This window comes from Taudactylus pleione, unplaced genomic scaffold (genome assembly GCF_031769625.1).
Source record: "Taudactylus pleione unplaced genomic scaffold, aTauple2 ptg000758l, whole genome shotgun sequence".
NCBI lineage: Eukaryota > Metazoa > Chordata > Amphibia > Anura > Myobatrachidae > Taudactylus > Taudactylus pleione.
Genome location: NW_028285160.1, coordinates 5508831 through 5523291, shown reverse-complemented (window position 1 = coordinate 5523291; position 14461 = coordinate 5508831). Strand labels below are relative to the sequence as shown.

General features: G+C 45.2%; 1 protein-coding gene across 2 annotated transcripts in view; it reads left to right on the top strand.

Annotated features, from left to right (window-relative positions):
* The window catches only part of HDAC9 (histone deacetylase 9), an 805652-nt gene that overhangs the window by 621450 nt on the left and 169741 nt on the right, over positions 1 to 14461 (top strand). For both annotated transcript variants that reach the window (XM_088457369.1, XM_088457370.1), the window contains one exon: positions 12040 to 12162. In XM_088457369.1, coding sequence (XP_088313495.1) covers positions 12040 to 12162 — 123 coding nt within the window. The remainder of the gene's footprint in view (positions 1 to 12039; positions 12163 to 14461) is intronic.

Sequence of the window (14461 nt, the reverse complement as noted above, 5' to 3'; positions counted from 1 at the left end):
ATAACCGCCGGATGAAGATCCCAAAGGCGGCCGTAAGTATACTATCCCTACCTCTCTCCCCCCCTAACCCTCCCTTAGGGGTGCCTAACCCTAACCTCCCCCCACGAGTGCCTAAACCTAACACCCCCGCCCCCCCCCCCCGCAACCTAAACCTAACCCTCCCAGGTGGGTGCCTAACCCTAACATCCCCCCGGGGGTGCCTAAAGCTACCTCCCCCCCCTTCCCCTAGCCTCAATCTAAACCTCCCGGGAGGATGCATAACCCTAAGTCCCCCAGGGATCCCTGAAACCTAAGCCCGCGGCTGTCCGCTCTCGACGCCCGACTTACCTTCGATCGGTATGCTGGGTGTCGGGATTTAGGTCGGGTAGATAATAATAGGCATCGGGATTTTGACACCTATCATTAGTCCCATGCCGGGATTTAACAGTCGGGAAGCCAGCGGTCGGGATTTCGACCGTCGGTTTCCTGACTATATCCATACAGCCATGCCACATATCATTTTAATCAGCACAAGCTGCTTGTGTGTCCTATTTGCATCGCTTTGCAAATAAGATGCATTTTAAGGGAAAAAGTTGCATGAAACTGCTCATCGCTTCCGAGTCTCGCCATGGCGTGGTGCGACTAGAAGGGCTGTTTAATGCGCAAGGAAGTAAGATGTATGTGGACACATCTGTAGCACCACTGATTTACTGCACAGAGAATATGTCACAAGATGAATAAAGAACAACTTTTGGCTTTTTCGATACAAATGTAATCCCTGTGAATGAATTACCATGAGATATAAGCTATCAGTGAATAATAAAATGTGCTGGTATAGCAGAATCTTTAGGTCATCAGCAGGACATCCACTCCGAGTCTCAGACACTTCTATTTCCAGCCAGTCCATTCATAATAAATTAATTATTTGTGAACTGTGATCCTGGGGGCAGGTGTTTGACCCCAGCCCACTGATTAGTAGCCCCCTGTGGACACCAGGAGAGAAAATAATGTTACACTGATAGCTAACATGTGGCTTTATCTTGTAACCCTTTGTGTAAAGATCAGGGATGTCAAATTGAGGTAGCAGAATACAGACTTCATTACTCCACAATTAGACAATTAGGGGCTGACTGTTCAGTAATGAAGGATTTAATGCTCCAGGTATGAATTAGAGCCTGCGGTGTTACAGATCTTTCTGTCACTTACAAAGTTCAATTATAGTAACACTTGATAAAAAAAAAAGGTTTCTCTCTGTGCATTTATTACATTTCAGGCTCACAGTACATTAGAGATTGTGGTTTTGAGTTTTCCATTACTTTGGGCAAAATTCATTATAGTTTTACTGCCAACGGGAAGTCAAATATTTTTCTGCCTCGCATGAGGAGGATCCAAATCTTTTGTCTATTTTTTTTAAAAATAGCATTCTCTCTGTGGTTTGGATCTATGGGAGGCAGGATCCAAAGCAGTAATACTGTATCTGATATCAATTACTAATACCCGAGATTGAGCTAGAATTTACATACAAACAAGGGTAGTCAGTGTATACAACGGTATAGATTCGTTTTTTTCACATTGCATAAAATTCACAACAGTTGTGGTTGTCAAAATAAATAAAAAATACAAATGACAGGAAAAAATTTATTTTTAAGGTAACATGAAAATCACAAATGTTTTCCAATCATTTCTGCAGCTTGAATGTCAATTTTATCAAAGGTTATTTTAACAAGTGGACGTAGTTTGGTGCTCACTAGAATGATTGTGATTTTTGTAAATTACGAGTATAGAATTATGTTTTTAATGGGAGAAATAAAGCTTTTAATACCATTTTAATGAAGGTTTTGAATTAGATAAATGTTAAAATTTACATTTTGTTATGACAAGAAAGATTTCACAAAAATGAATTTGTCAACTTTATGCTAACTGGTTCTTTTTTGTTTGTGAATCTTGAGCAGCAAGATCATTTTAAGTCTTTTTTTAGTGATTATTAATATTTATTTTTATAGTACATTCATTGGGCCTGATTCCGAGTTTTACGCTAATGCAACACGCCTGCGTTTACATAGCCACCCCCCGTTACCATGCATAGTGCGGCTTTCACGCATGCGCAATGGCTACAAATCGCTCAATCTGCGTAAATTTCAGAATCAGGCCTAGACTACACAGTGCTTTACAGATATTGGGCCTGATTCAGAGCCGGTCGCTATTTGCGGTCGTTCGTTCAAAAAAAAGGGGTGGCTATTCAAATGAACCGTTCGCTCTTTGCGGTCTGTTCACGCCTCTAGGTCTGAACGAGCGAACAAAACTTGCGGTCATTTTTTGTGAAACTACGCCCCCTGGCCGCTCGCATACTACGTCATGTCCGCTATTTATTAGATTAATCGAGTACATCGACCAGGGTATGAGCTGCTCGCTATTCTTGTGGTTGGTTTTTGCTACCACAATTTTGCGAGCAGTTCTGGCTATAAAATAACCCAGTGACGTGGTCAATGACGCTGCTGTTTTAATTATGCACACCCATAAAACGCCCGTTTTGACCTTTAAGCACGCCTGCGATCGGATCTCCACTCCCCGTTTTCAAGCACCTTCCCCTGTTACCACCCACATACGCCTCTTTCTGTCACTCAAATTATCAGGCATTCACTATTTTGTGAGCACATGAATTTCGGCCGCACTGACTGGTTCGCGCATGCGTATAACGATCCGTGCGCAGTTGGGCAAACATCGCTCGAAGCGAACGAGCGGCCGCTTACGAGCGGCTCTGAATCAGGTCCATTATTCAGTCATTTGCATTAGTTGCTGCCCCATTGGACCTTACAGTCTGTATCACACACACAAACTGTAGTCTGATCAAAACTGACCAATGGCTCTGATTCTGAATGTTTCCCATTATTCAGTTTCCAGCATTTTTCAAGCTTTATTTGGGTTTAGGTATATTAGATGCTAAATTCTCACTGATTCCTCTTTAGCTTGAGTCTGGCTTTTTGCATTTCATGGGTTATAAAATTATTTATATTTACTCTTAAGGGAAATAATACTACACTCATTTACATTATTTTAATGATAGCAATTATATTTTGGATTACAGATCTAGGGGCTGTATTCCCAGTAGACTGCATCTATGTGCAGTGGTATCGCTAGGGAGTGTAGGGGGGTGCGGGCCGCACCATGTGACACCATCCAAGGGGGTGACAACAAAATAGCAGAACCCTCGGATGGTGTCATGAGCAGCGAGCAGCAGCAATGGAAGGTACGTCACCCATTCAACACCCCTTGTATCCGGAGAGGTTGGGCGCTTCCCAGCAGCTCCCGGAACAGTGGGCAAGCCCCCAGTGCAACAACAACGGGGTGAGACATGCGGTTACGTCCCTTAAATGGGACAAACCAAACGGTGTGAATTCACAGGCACTATGCCACGTCCCCTTGTTTGAGGTGTCTGGAGGTGCCGCACCGCTTGTCACTACACCCGGTGATGCCTCTGTCTATGTCACCACACCGTCCCCAGTCATGGGAAGCAATCGGGAAGCCGACTGCCTATATACCGGCAGCCGGCTTCCCGACTGTCTTATCCCGGCAAGGGTGAAATGCCGGGCGTCTAGATGTAGACGCCCGCATTTCCCCGACGCCGGGATAAGATACCGGGCGCCGCGAGCGCACAGCCACGGGGGGAGGGTTAGGTTTAGGGCTCCCGGGGGGGGACTTAGGGTTAGGCACTCCCCCGGGAGGGTTAGGCTAGGGGGAGGGAGGGTTAGGGTTAGGCACCCCCAGGGGGGACTTAGGGTTAGGCACCCCCCCGGGGGACTTAGGTTTAGGTAGCGGGGAAGGGGGTGGTTAGGGTTAGGCACTTAGAGGGGGGATTAGGGTTAGGCACTTGGGGAAGTTAGGGTTAGGCACCCCTAAGGAGGGTTAGGGGGGTTAGGTTAGTGGATACTTATCTATCCACGATCGGGATTTCCGCCGCTGACGGGAATCGAACCGCAGGCCATGCGGCCGGCGGTATTTCATACCCATTGCCCAGCCCTCTACTAACAGTGTTGTCCTGTAGTCAACCAGTTAATCCCACTCATCTACATTTGAGAAGCGACCAAGATTCAGCGGACTCAGAATAGTTGGTAATGCGTATGCAGGCCACCATGTCTGCGCAGTTTGCCAAACATCGCTAGACCCCTCCGCGTCCAGAATTGTGTGCAACTCTTAATCAGGTCCTTACTGTGTATATTATAAACACAGTAAATCTGTATTTCAAGTCACAAGATGATTTGCAATATTGGACGAATAGCTCTATTCAAAATTAATCCTCAAAACTTTTATTATTAGTTTAAACAAAAAAGATGTTTTACAGGTATAAACAAATTGTTAAACTTCATTCGTACAATTACTTGCCATTTTTTACATTTTATATTTAAAAGTTGTTCAAAGATGTTATGTAAAAAGACAGTGTTATTGCAAATTCTGACATCTTTGTCAGCTTGACCTGATTATAAATCCTTGCATACTTACAGTAAGATCTTAAATATGAGTTCATTATTTTCATACATTTCACTGCTGCTCAACATCATACTCTGCTATGTAATGTAAATGTAGCTATTTGTCTATAGATACTTTCAAAATGTAATTGTGAAAAGTTCCCTCTGGCTGTTGTGTATGAGATGCATTTGTGAATGATGTAGAAATTATACATACAGATGTGCCCACATACACTTATCCTCAAATCGCGCCAAATAGCCCTGTTTAGCGCGCCACAGACCTTTACAACTTAGCCCTCCAAAACTATAGCCCTAAGTACTTAAGGTCTGATTCAGAGATGGACGCGGTACACATCACTGCTGTGTCCAAATATGTGTCTAAATATGCAAATGTGACAGGAGCAGATCCTAGTGCTTTTGCCCTAAGATGCATCATCGAATCAATATCGTGACCATCGGTCGCGATGTTTCCAGCATAGGCCATCTGTAAGTTGAAGCTTACTCAGACCGGCCGCCTCCTGCCCTCCAGCGCAGACCATGGCCTCGGCACTTCCAGAAAAGGGGGACGATATGCCCCCGTTTCCGGTAACACAGGCCGGCACCATCTGTAGTCCCCACACATTGGACCTCATTCAGAGTCGGTCGAAGCGGCCGCACGGTCGTACGCCACCGATGTTCACTATACTGCGCATGCGTAAAGTTCGCAATGCGCGTGCGCAAACTAGCTGCTACGATCAGAAATTTCTCTCTCCTTGAACACAGACAGGTCGGTAGTTTGAGTGACAGATGGAGGCGTTTGTGGGTGGTAACAGGGGAAGGTGCTTGAAAACGGGGGAGTGGAGATCCGAACGCAGGCGTGCCTAATTATGCGAACGGCGTTTTATGGGAGTGCATATGGTTTATGGGAGTTTATAATTAACAAAGTAGCGTCATGGCACATGTGACATGGGAGGTTTTTACACTGACATGATCGTAGAGCTTAAGAGAGGGTATGGTCAACCTTAAGCTCTACGACCAGTTCCGATGGTTCCCGATGGTCTCTATTAATCCTTATATGCCCGGAGATGACGTGTAATGCGTATCAGAAGGGGGCGCATTTTTTTGTCTTCCGACCGCTTCTTCCCCTTGGTCGGTCAGCTACCGATCCGAACTTAGGGACGCAACTTGCGAGGGAATCATTTGCATATCCGGCCCCTTTTCCCGTGCGGCCGCTTCGACCGACTCTGAATGAGGTCCATTATGCCACCTATAGTGCCCACACACTGTACTCACCAGCAGCATCCTCAGGCAGCCGGCAGGGTAGCAGTCACAGCCTCACAATGAGTCACACCCATGAGGATGTGCTGCTGCTGGTACAGAGGAGCATATGATGGGCTCCTCCATTTAGAGCTCAGCACATGCTCCTCTGACCCCACTGCAGAGACTACTGGGATTTATTACCCAGTAGTGCACTGCAGTACTGAGCCTGACTGCACTGTGCTCCGGTCCCCTGCGTGTAGCTGCCAAACCGGGTCAGTCACAGCCTTGATGACTGCCTGGCAAGCAGCTGCACTGCACCTGCCATACAGGCAGTGTGGACCCCTATATTGCGGGCGGCCCCAGTGCAGTGCACCGGCTGTACTGCCAGTAATTCTGCCCCTGGTCCGATACGAATGACCTGTGCCATGCATCCTTATGTTTTATCTGCTCCTATAACTAATTTCTTTAATCCCAAGTGCCTAATACATTATTTTTTAACTAACGTGCAAAATTTAAAAAAGAAGTGCCCAGCACAGGTTTGCAAAAGAAAACCAGCAAGTACTGTAATACCCCTGTCACACATACTGTAGTTCAAAAACCCGGGTTTTGCACGTGAGCATATGTGCAATATAGGCTATGTGTGAAATACGACCCGGGTCAAAGTCTCGGGTCCACAACCCTGCTCTGTAGCAGGGTCGGGGACTGAGACCCTGGAAATTTCCGTGGTCTTATTTCTGGAAGGGGTATTACTTTGCACCTGGAACAAACCATGCTGCAGTGAAAGAGCTGCAAAAACATTTATTATTTTTACATGTGGGGTAAATACTGGCTGCTTTTGCATGTAGCCCTCAAATACTAGGCAGCTTTATTGTTATACTGCAATTTACATTTGAATTTGGACACTCCCCTTTCAAATATAAATCCCTATACAAATTTCATATCTGCCCCACCTGCAGCGCAACTTAATTTTGCAAACGTGTAAAATTACTTTCTTTTTTTATTATTATTTTTCTTTTTGCTTTGCTCCAAACTCAGAATCAGCCCCTATGTGTAATGTAAAAGAATCAGACAATTGACACAGAGATTTTGATCTCTGTGATCCTGGATAAGAGTAAAGTCTGGTACACACTGTGCACATCTCTCTGCAGATCAGATAAACGCTCCGATCCTCAAAGCGATTATCTGATCAGTGTGCTTCCTGTACACACACACTGAGCTATTTGTAACTCAGTGTGTACGTTCTATTGGATCGGAAGGTTGGCATCTAAAATTTTAAGCAGCTTATAAAATGCGACCTCCCGATCCGATCGTTGCAGGAGCATTTAAAGCCGTTTATCGGCCAACACTCCTGCTTTCACACCTATATAATTTGGGCCAATCAGCCCGAATTATATAGACGTGAAAGCAGGAGTGTTAGCCGGCAGAGCAGCAGTCACAGCCTCACAATGAGTCACACCCATGAGGATGCGCTGCTGCTGGGTCAGAGGAGCATATGATGGGCTCCTCCAATTATCATCCAGATTAATTTATAGGTGTGTACCTACCTTAAGACTAAAGCTTGGTACACACTGACAGATATATTGGCCAATCAATTGATCACCAATGTATCTGCTGCCCATCGGCCAGTGTGTACCCACGATATGTCGGTGAACGTCGGCATTCACCGACATATCGCATTGGCTGTGCTGCACAGCCGATGGACAGATATGTCTGTAGACTTATCTGTCCATCGGCAGGTGTGTACTGGCGGTCAGCAGACCGCCTGTACACACACAGCGGCAGCCACGAGGAGGGTGATGGGACACGCCCCCGCTGCCACCGGGTCCCTCCCCCTGGCCGCCGGGACCCGAGGGCACAAGCAGATGACGGCCGTTCAGTGTGTATGAACGACCGTCATCTGCAGATTATATCTGCAGATCACTCGTTCTGTAGATATATCTGTCAGGTGTGTACCCACCTTATCACACATATTCAATTATTCCTTCTTGTTAACCAGATATTTTCACTGTAGAGCAAATATTATTAATCTATTACAGGAATATTTTTTGTACTTAGCTACTACGAATCTTTTTTTTTCACCCTTGCCATATCTTATAATTTTTTATCTATTAAAATTTTTTTGTGATTGACAATTTATCGTTTTTCAATTGCAAATTAATAACCCTACCGCCATTGCCGATCCCCTCTAAAACTCTTGAAACCTATTTTTATTTTAGATTTACGTGAGTTAAAGATATGTAAAGAAGACTTTCCCACAAGACCTTTACATTAAAATCATGTTCCCATTAGGACTTGTGATGTGTTTTTTTCCTTTTACATTCTGGTTATAACAATTTGCCACCTAAGACTAATAAAAAGGTTAATGGCTACCATCCATCGTAGTGGGGAGGTTGTTTAATGACATGTTACAATGAATGACTAGTTTCTTGATTTACTATAAATACAGTAATTTAACACCTTTTACTACTGTGCAACCTTTTTTTGTTTATCATTCCCCCCTTGGGTCCACACAAATGTCAGAAAGAAATTTACTCATCCCATCTCCTGCGGCCCACTACTGCCTGGGACCCAGCTATAAGCCGCATCTGAAAACAACACTTGCCCACGAAGGTTACATTTTTGAATAACATCCTGTATTTTTGTGTTGCTGTGCTCTTCACTGACAGCCGAGCATTAGCGAAATTTATTTTCTCGAGTTAATTGATATCCCAGATTTATCCATTACAAAACCAGCAGCCCTTCCAACCTCTACATGCTTGACAAGTTATTATATTTACTTAGTCAATCCTATGTGTGCCGGATCCTTCTTGGAGGTGGTCTATTATCGCACACCCATATGCTTTTTGTTTGGGAAGAAAGCAGTCGCTGTTGTCATACTGTTACACAGGGTATTCTTTTTCAGTGATGTGGCTCCCCTGTGGATAATATTGTGCCATTGCTCTTAATACTAATGGAGCCTACGTGGATCTTATTATGGATTAGGGTGAAAAGAGACAGTGTAATAAGACGGTTGCATTAGACCACATCTGGGAACCGTGCATACATTTTCTTTTAAAAAAGGACATGTATCTTACACCTTTAAATGAGCTAGATAATAAAACATTTCTGGGAAGAAAAAGTTTTCATAGTTTTTATGAAGTCTTGTTGCAAACCTGCAAGTTTTCTACAGTGGTTCTAAAAAAATGTATGTAATGTTTAAATTATAGCAAGCACCATAAATGAATTTACGATCCTTTGAATATTATTTATTCATCGATAGTTATTAGTTACAAAAAAAAAAGTTAATGGTATTATTAACTTTTCATGGATTGGATACTTGAACATTCAGGGGATGATTGACAGTTTGATTTGATAAAATATGCAAAATGGTTTTGTGCGTATCCTGAAACAAACGGCACACATATATGTGTATGTATATTTACGCACCTCTGACTATGGCTTCCAGCGAAGGGATGTTTTAACATAGGTTGAGTACAGCAAGTTAATTTATTACCAGTTATTTATATAGTGCACACATATTCCACAGCTCTTTTGCAGAGAATATTACAGTCATTGACATCAGTCCCTGCCCAGTGGAGCTTACAATCTCCCTATCACATGTACACACACCAGTATGTTTTTGGATTGTGGGAGGAAATCAGAGCACCTGGAGGAAACCCACGCAAGCACTGGGAGAACATACAAATTCCACACAGTTAGGGCCTTGGTGGGAGTTGAACCCAAGTCCTCAGTGATGTGTAGTCCTAACCATTACACCATCTGTGCTGCCTCAAGTGAACTGATACAGTTGCGAGCAGAAACACATATACGCCTGTCAAAGCCGTATCAAATGCGGGTGTTTGAGGGCTGGTGCGAATACACACTGATGATGGCGGTGGTCGGCAGCAATAGCTAGCTGCTTCTGATTGGCTGATTCCGTATTTGCAACTGAAGTTGATTGGTGCTTTTTCTTTGCATTGCTTGTGCAAATATTACATGAGTTTCTATGTGCATTTTATTTAGTTTTTCAAGTGTTTTTGCTATTGTACTGTACACCTGATGCATATGCAACCTGTGCAGACTTGTGCAAAGGGTGTCATTATTCTTTTCTTATATGTAGCTTTTTTGTTACCTTATTTGAGTAGAAATTGTCATTTTGAAAATGCTCAGATAGCGTCATTACTTGTTTTCCAGGTCTATTTGCAGTAGGGGATTGAGACGTGTAGTAAAATTGTAATATTGTATTAGTTTTTAGGAATATGTTGCTGCTGGGTTGCTGCATTTAAGCACTTAGGGGTAGATTTATTAAGGAGCGGGTTGTCATAGCTGCCGATCAACGGTGGCTTTGACCAATAGTTTAAAATGGCAGAAATAATCGCTATATCATGTTTATATTTGATGTACAATGTTTTCACTCATCAAAACTATGTGCACTGAGGCTGACCCATTTGCTTTATCAATGTTGACTTTGCATTGATGCGAGGTAAACAGTGGCGTATCTATAATGGGTGAACGGTGTGCGGTGCACAAGGGCCCCTGGGTCCAGGGGGGCCACTCCATGTTATTAAATACTTTCCTCTCAGCACTGCAGAAATCACCAGAAAAATAGCACTGCGGCCATTTTTACAGCGATTTGCATATGCGCAGTACAAAAATTGCTGGGAAAATGTCCGTCACACCATTTTTTGGAGAACTGTGCATGTGCAGTAGAACGCCGGCTAGAGCAGGAGGCCTGGATGGCCCCCACCTCTCTTTAAAACCCCCCCCGGAGGTAGCTCAATAAACAATAAACTGTGTGACAATGTGACAATGATCAGCTCCTGTTTTCTCCTATGATTTCATTTGCATTAACCTGGGCTGAATTCATTATCTGGTTCTATATATATGTTTAACATGTGTTATGTATTTAGCACAGGTTGTTGCAAATGAAGTATAAGAGAAACAACATCAGTCAGACTAAGGCAGCGGTGCCAATGTTCATAGAGCATGCCTCCCGACATTCAGAGTAGCAAAATAGATAAAATACGTTGTATCACGATCTACCAAAACATCATCTCTGATCTGCCCAGACACGCCCACTTTCCAACCAGTCATGCCACTTCTTGTACCGCTATTTCAGTGCAAGGTCCTCCCCTTTAGAAGTCCATGAATTGGGACTGTCCCACCGATACTGACACAGTTGGGAGGTATGCTGTAGTCATAGTTGCCTACCTTTAATACTCTCTTCCCGGGAGAAGCCCGGGTAAGAGAAGCAGCAGGGGGTCGACGGGGGCGGGGCTTGAAGATTCACATAATTAAGCCCCGCCCCCTCGCAGTAAACTTGCCGCGATTGGGTGCAATTTACATAGGGGGCGGGACCAAATGCTGTGATTCATGCAGAATCACGGCTTAAGCCCAGCCCCCTTCACGGAGACCCGCGATCGCCGCGGGTATTCTCCTCATTCTGCCCACTTCACTAGGAAGTGGGCAGAATTCGGGAGAAATGCCTACCCTTCCGGGGGTGCGGGGGGTTACCCGAAAAATCGGGAGCCTCCCGCGAAAACCGGGTGGGTAGGCATGTATGGCTGTAGTATCCCATAGCAACTATTCAACAATTAACTTGATTCATTTATTGCATGTTGTCTGATTCGGGGGGAGATGTATCAAACCAAAGACATAAAGTGGAGAAGTTGCCTAAAGCAGGTTGGGTATGAATTCCGGCTGTCGGGATGTCGCTGGTCAGAATACCGACAGCAGCATCCTGACAGCCAGAATCCCGACACCCATAGGAAGTAACGGTGAGTATTTTTCTAACTCCTACCTTAACCCACCCTCCACGGTGCCCCCATAGTGCCTAAACCTAACCTCCCCCCTAGTGCCTAAACCTAACCTCCCCCTCCCTGTACCCTAATCCTAACACTCCCTACCCAGTGCCTAACCATAACCCTCCCCCTAATGCCTAATCCTAACCCTGCTACCTAACCCTAAGCTCCCCCTAACATCCCGATACTTACCTTCGGGATGCCGGCGGTCGGGATACTGGTGCCGGGATCCCGACTTTAGATTTATTGCTACATCTCAGACTGATATTATGTACAAGGTGTAGTTACAGCATTACTGGAAGAGATTTACCATCTCCCTTACAGCACTGAAGCACTGTGCTGATTCGCTATTACAGGACCAGTTGATCTTTAAGGTCCTGAGCAATTTGTCTGTCAATATCTGCAGGACATTCTAACAAATGCAAGAGAAGTGTGAGGATCCCGAAGCTGTAGTGTGCTTACAACCCAGTGCCATCCCGACCCTACAGTACTTTGCTGCACACATGTATATGCACTTAACATGCAGTTTTCATTTGTTATATGAGCTTAATATATCGCTAATATCGTTTCTATTACAGCATTTGTCTCCGCATCAACTTCTTGTACATCATGAAAAGTCAATAAACCTGCTAAGTCTATACACATCTCCTTCATTACCCAACATTACGTTAGGACTTCCCTCTGCTGCTCCTCCAATCAATGTGAGTACTGTACCTCTCATATAAATGTGCCGCCATGAAGAACGTGCTGTAGTAAGTGGTTCAGTAGAGATACAGATTACCTATGTGTTATATACAGATGTCTGCAAGTTAGTGAAATGTGATTCATGCATATTAGATAATGCTGATGTGTAATGGGTGAATCGACCCATTTTACAGCTCTGTTTTCTCCCGATAATAATAATTTATTAGTTTATTTATTTATAGCTGTAAATGTCAACATATGTATTATGTTACCTACACACAGTGCACATATTTTAAAACCTCATTGTTACCTTTAAATCAAATGAATTTATTTTTTAAACCATTTGTTTAGATATCATGAGTTTATAAGACTTGTCTCATTTTCCAATGTGCAGGGAGGAGTCAGCGGATGTCCCGAAATACCAAATATTGTTGGAAGCCAGTAACATTCTTTGGGTGTATTGATTTTATTCAGCAGTGGGCAACCCAGGCTAGAAAAAGACTCCTATTGATTATATCAGCTGCAGGCTGCAAATGCATGCTCCAGGTGTGGATACATTCTGACCCCAGGGCCGTATTTAGGGCCACATGGGCCTGGGGCTGAATATGAAAAATGTTCTTTTGTGAGGAGTGGAGGAGGCGTGACCAGTGCTGTGTGGGTGTGGCCAGTGCCATGTAGGCGTGTACACCACAACACTATCATCCCCAATGTCTCCCTAAATACTTAAAACAAAACTACAATTGTATCATTTTGTAAGGAAAATAGAAATAAAATGTAATACTTATGATTCATGACTGACGGTATGGCAAACTGTATCTGAAAAATGACAGATAGCAGATGGCCAGTGCTGTCATGACTATGGGCCTATTTTGATGTGGTGGCCTGGAGCTGTAGTCCCATCTGCCCCAATGTCAGTCAGGCCCTGTCTGACCCTCACACACTAAATTCACCCCTCAATAAATCACTGTATTAATAAATGCATTGTAGTTTTTCTATGAAAAATTTGGTTATTAGCCAGATTTTAGTTTTCAAAAATAAAATGTGGAGAGCTGTCAGCGGGCAGCAGGGGGCTGCTGGATGGATTGAGCAGACAGGACAGTTGATGGCCAAGTCCCACACTCCCTCCAAACAAGTGCCCAGTGTCTCTTAATGTGGACAGCGGCGAGGCTGCTAGCAGTGTCCGTCATGCACTGCCGCAGCACAGCGTATAACAAATGCCCTATCAGTGATTGCACTGAGCAAAAAAAATTGTGGGTCCCTTCTAATATTATGGGGGATGAGGGCAGGCAGCAGTTGGGACAGTGCTGGGGTCAGGTGGCAGCTTGGGCAGTGCTGGGAGTAGGTAGCATTTGGAGTAGAAGGGGGTTAAGGGTAAGCGGCAGTTGGGGGTTGGGGGTAAAGCTGGGGTTAAAAGCAGGGAGAAGTTGGAGTAGAGCTGGGGGCAGGAAGGGGGTAAGTGCAGACAGCAGTTGGGACAATGCTGGCGGGCAAGGAGGGGGTTAATTGCAGACAGTACCTGGGTTAGGGAGGGGGGAAAGGGTAGATAGCAGCTGGGGCAGTACTGGGGGCAAGGAGGGGGTTAGCGACATGCAGTGTGGGGGGTAGGAAAGGGGGTAAGGATACATAGCAGCTATGGAAGTACTGGGGGGCAAGGAGGGGGTTAGGGGCAGGCAATACTGGTGGCAGTGCTGGGGGTAGGGAGGGGGTCAGGACAGCAGCTGGGGCAGTAATGGGGATAGGGAGGAGGTCAAGGGTAGATAACGATTGGGTGTAGACCTCCAGCTCCCTTCTGTACCGGGCAGTGTCCACCTCCCTGGCCTCCTGCGTGAACAGCATCAGGTGGACTTCACGTTACAGATGGCATCCCTTGTATATCCCCGTTACCCTGTTTACTTCTGAGTGATGTGGAGAGGCCTTCATGGAGGAAAGTCTATGGCCCGGGAGTCAGCACATGATGGGAGGAGGGGCACAAATGCCATCAGCCAGACAGTGGAACTTCAGCTTCGGGGCAGACTGGAGGCAGTGGGCTGTTCACCTGCGCCGGACCACGGTGCTTTTGCCAGCGGCTGGGGGTCAGTGCAAGTCTAGTGCCCAGTGGCAGCCGCACTGGAACTGCTCTCGAGCCAACCCTTCACGACCAGACACTGCAGGGCCAGTTATATGCAGAGAGATAGCGGGCCCCAATCAGTAGCAGCAGCCGCTATAATATCCTAGCGGCTGCCGGGATGTAGGAGGCAGTGCCAGTGGGGGGGTGGTCGGCAGAACCTGGGTGGTGATTGGACAAGGAGACGCTGAGGACTGCTATAGGGCTTCTGT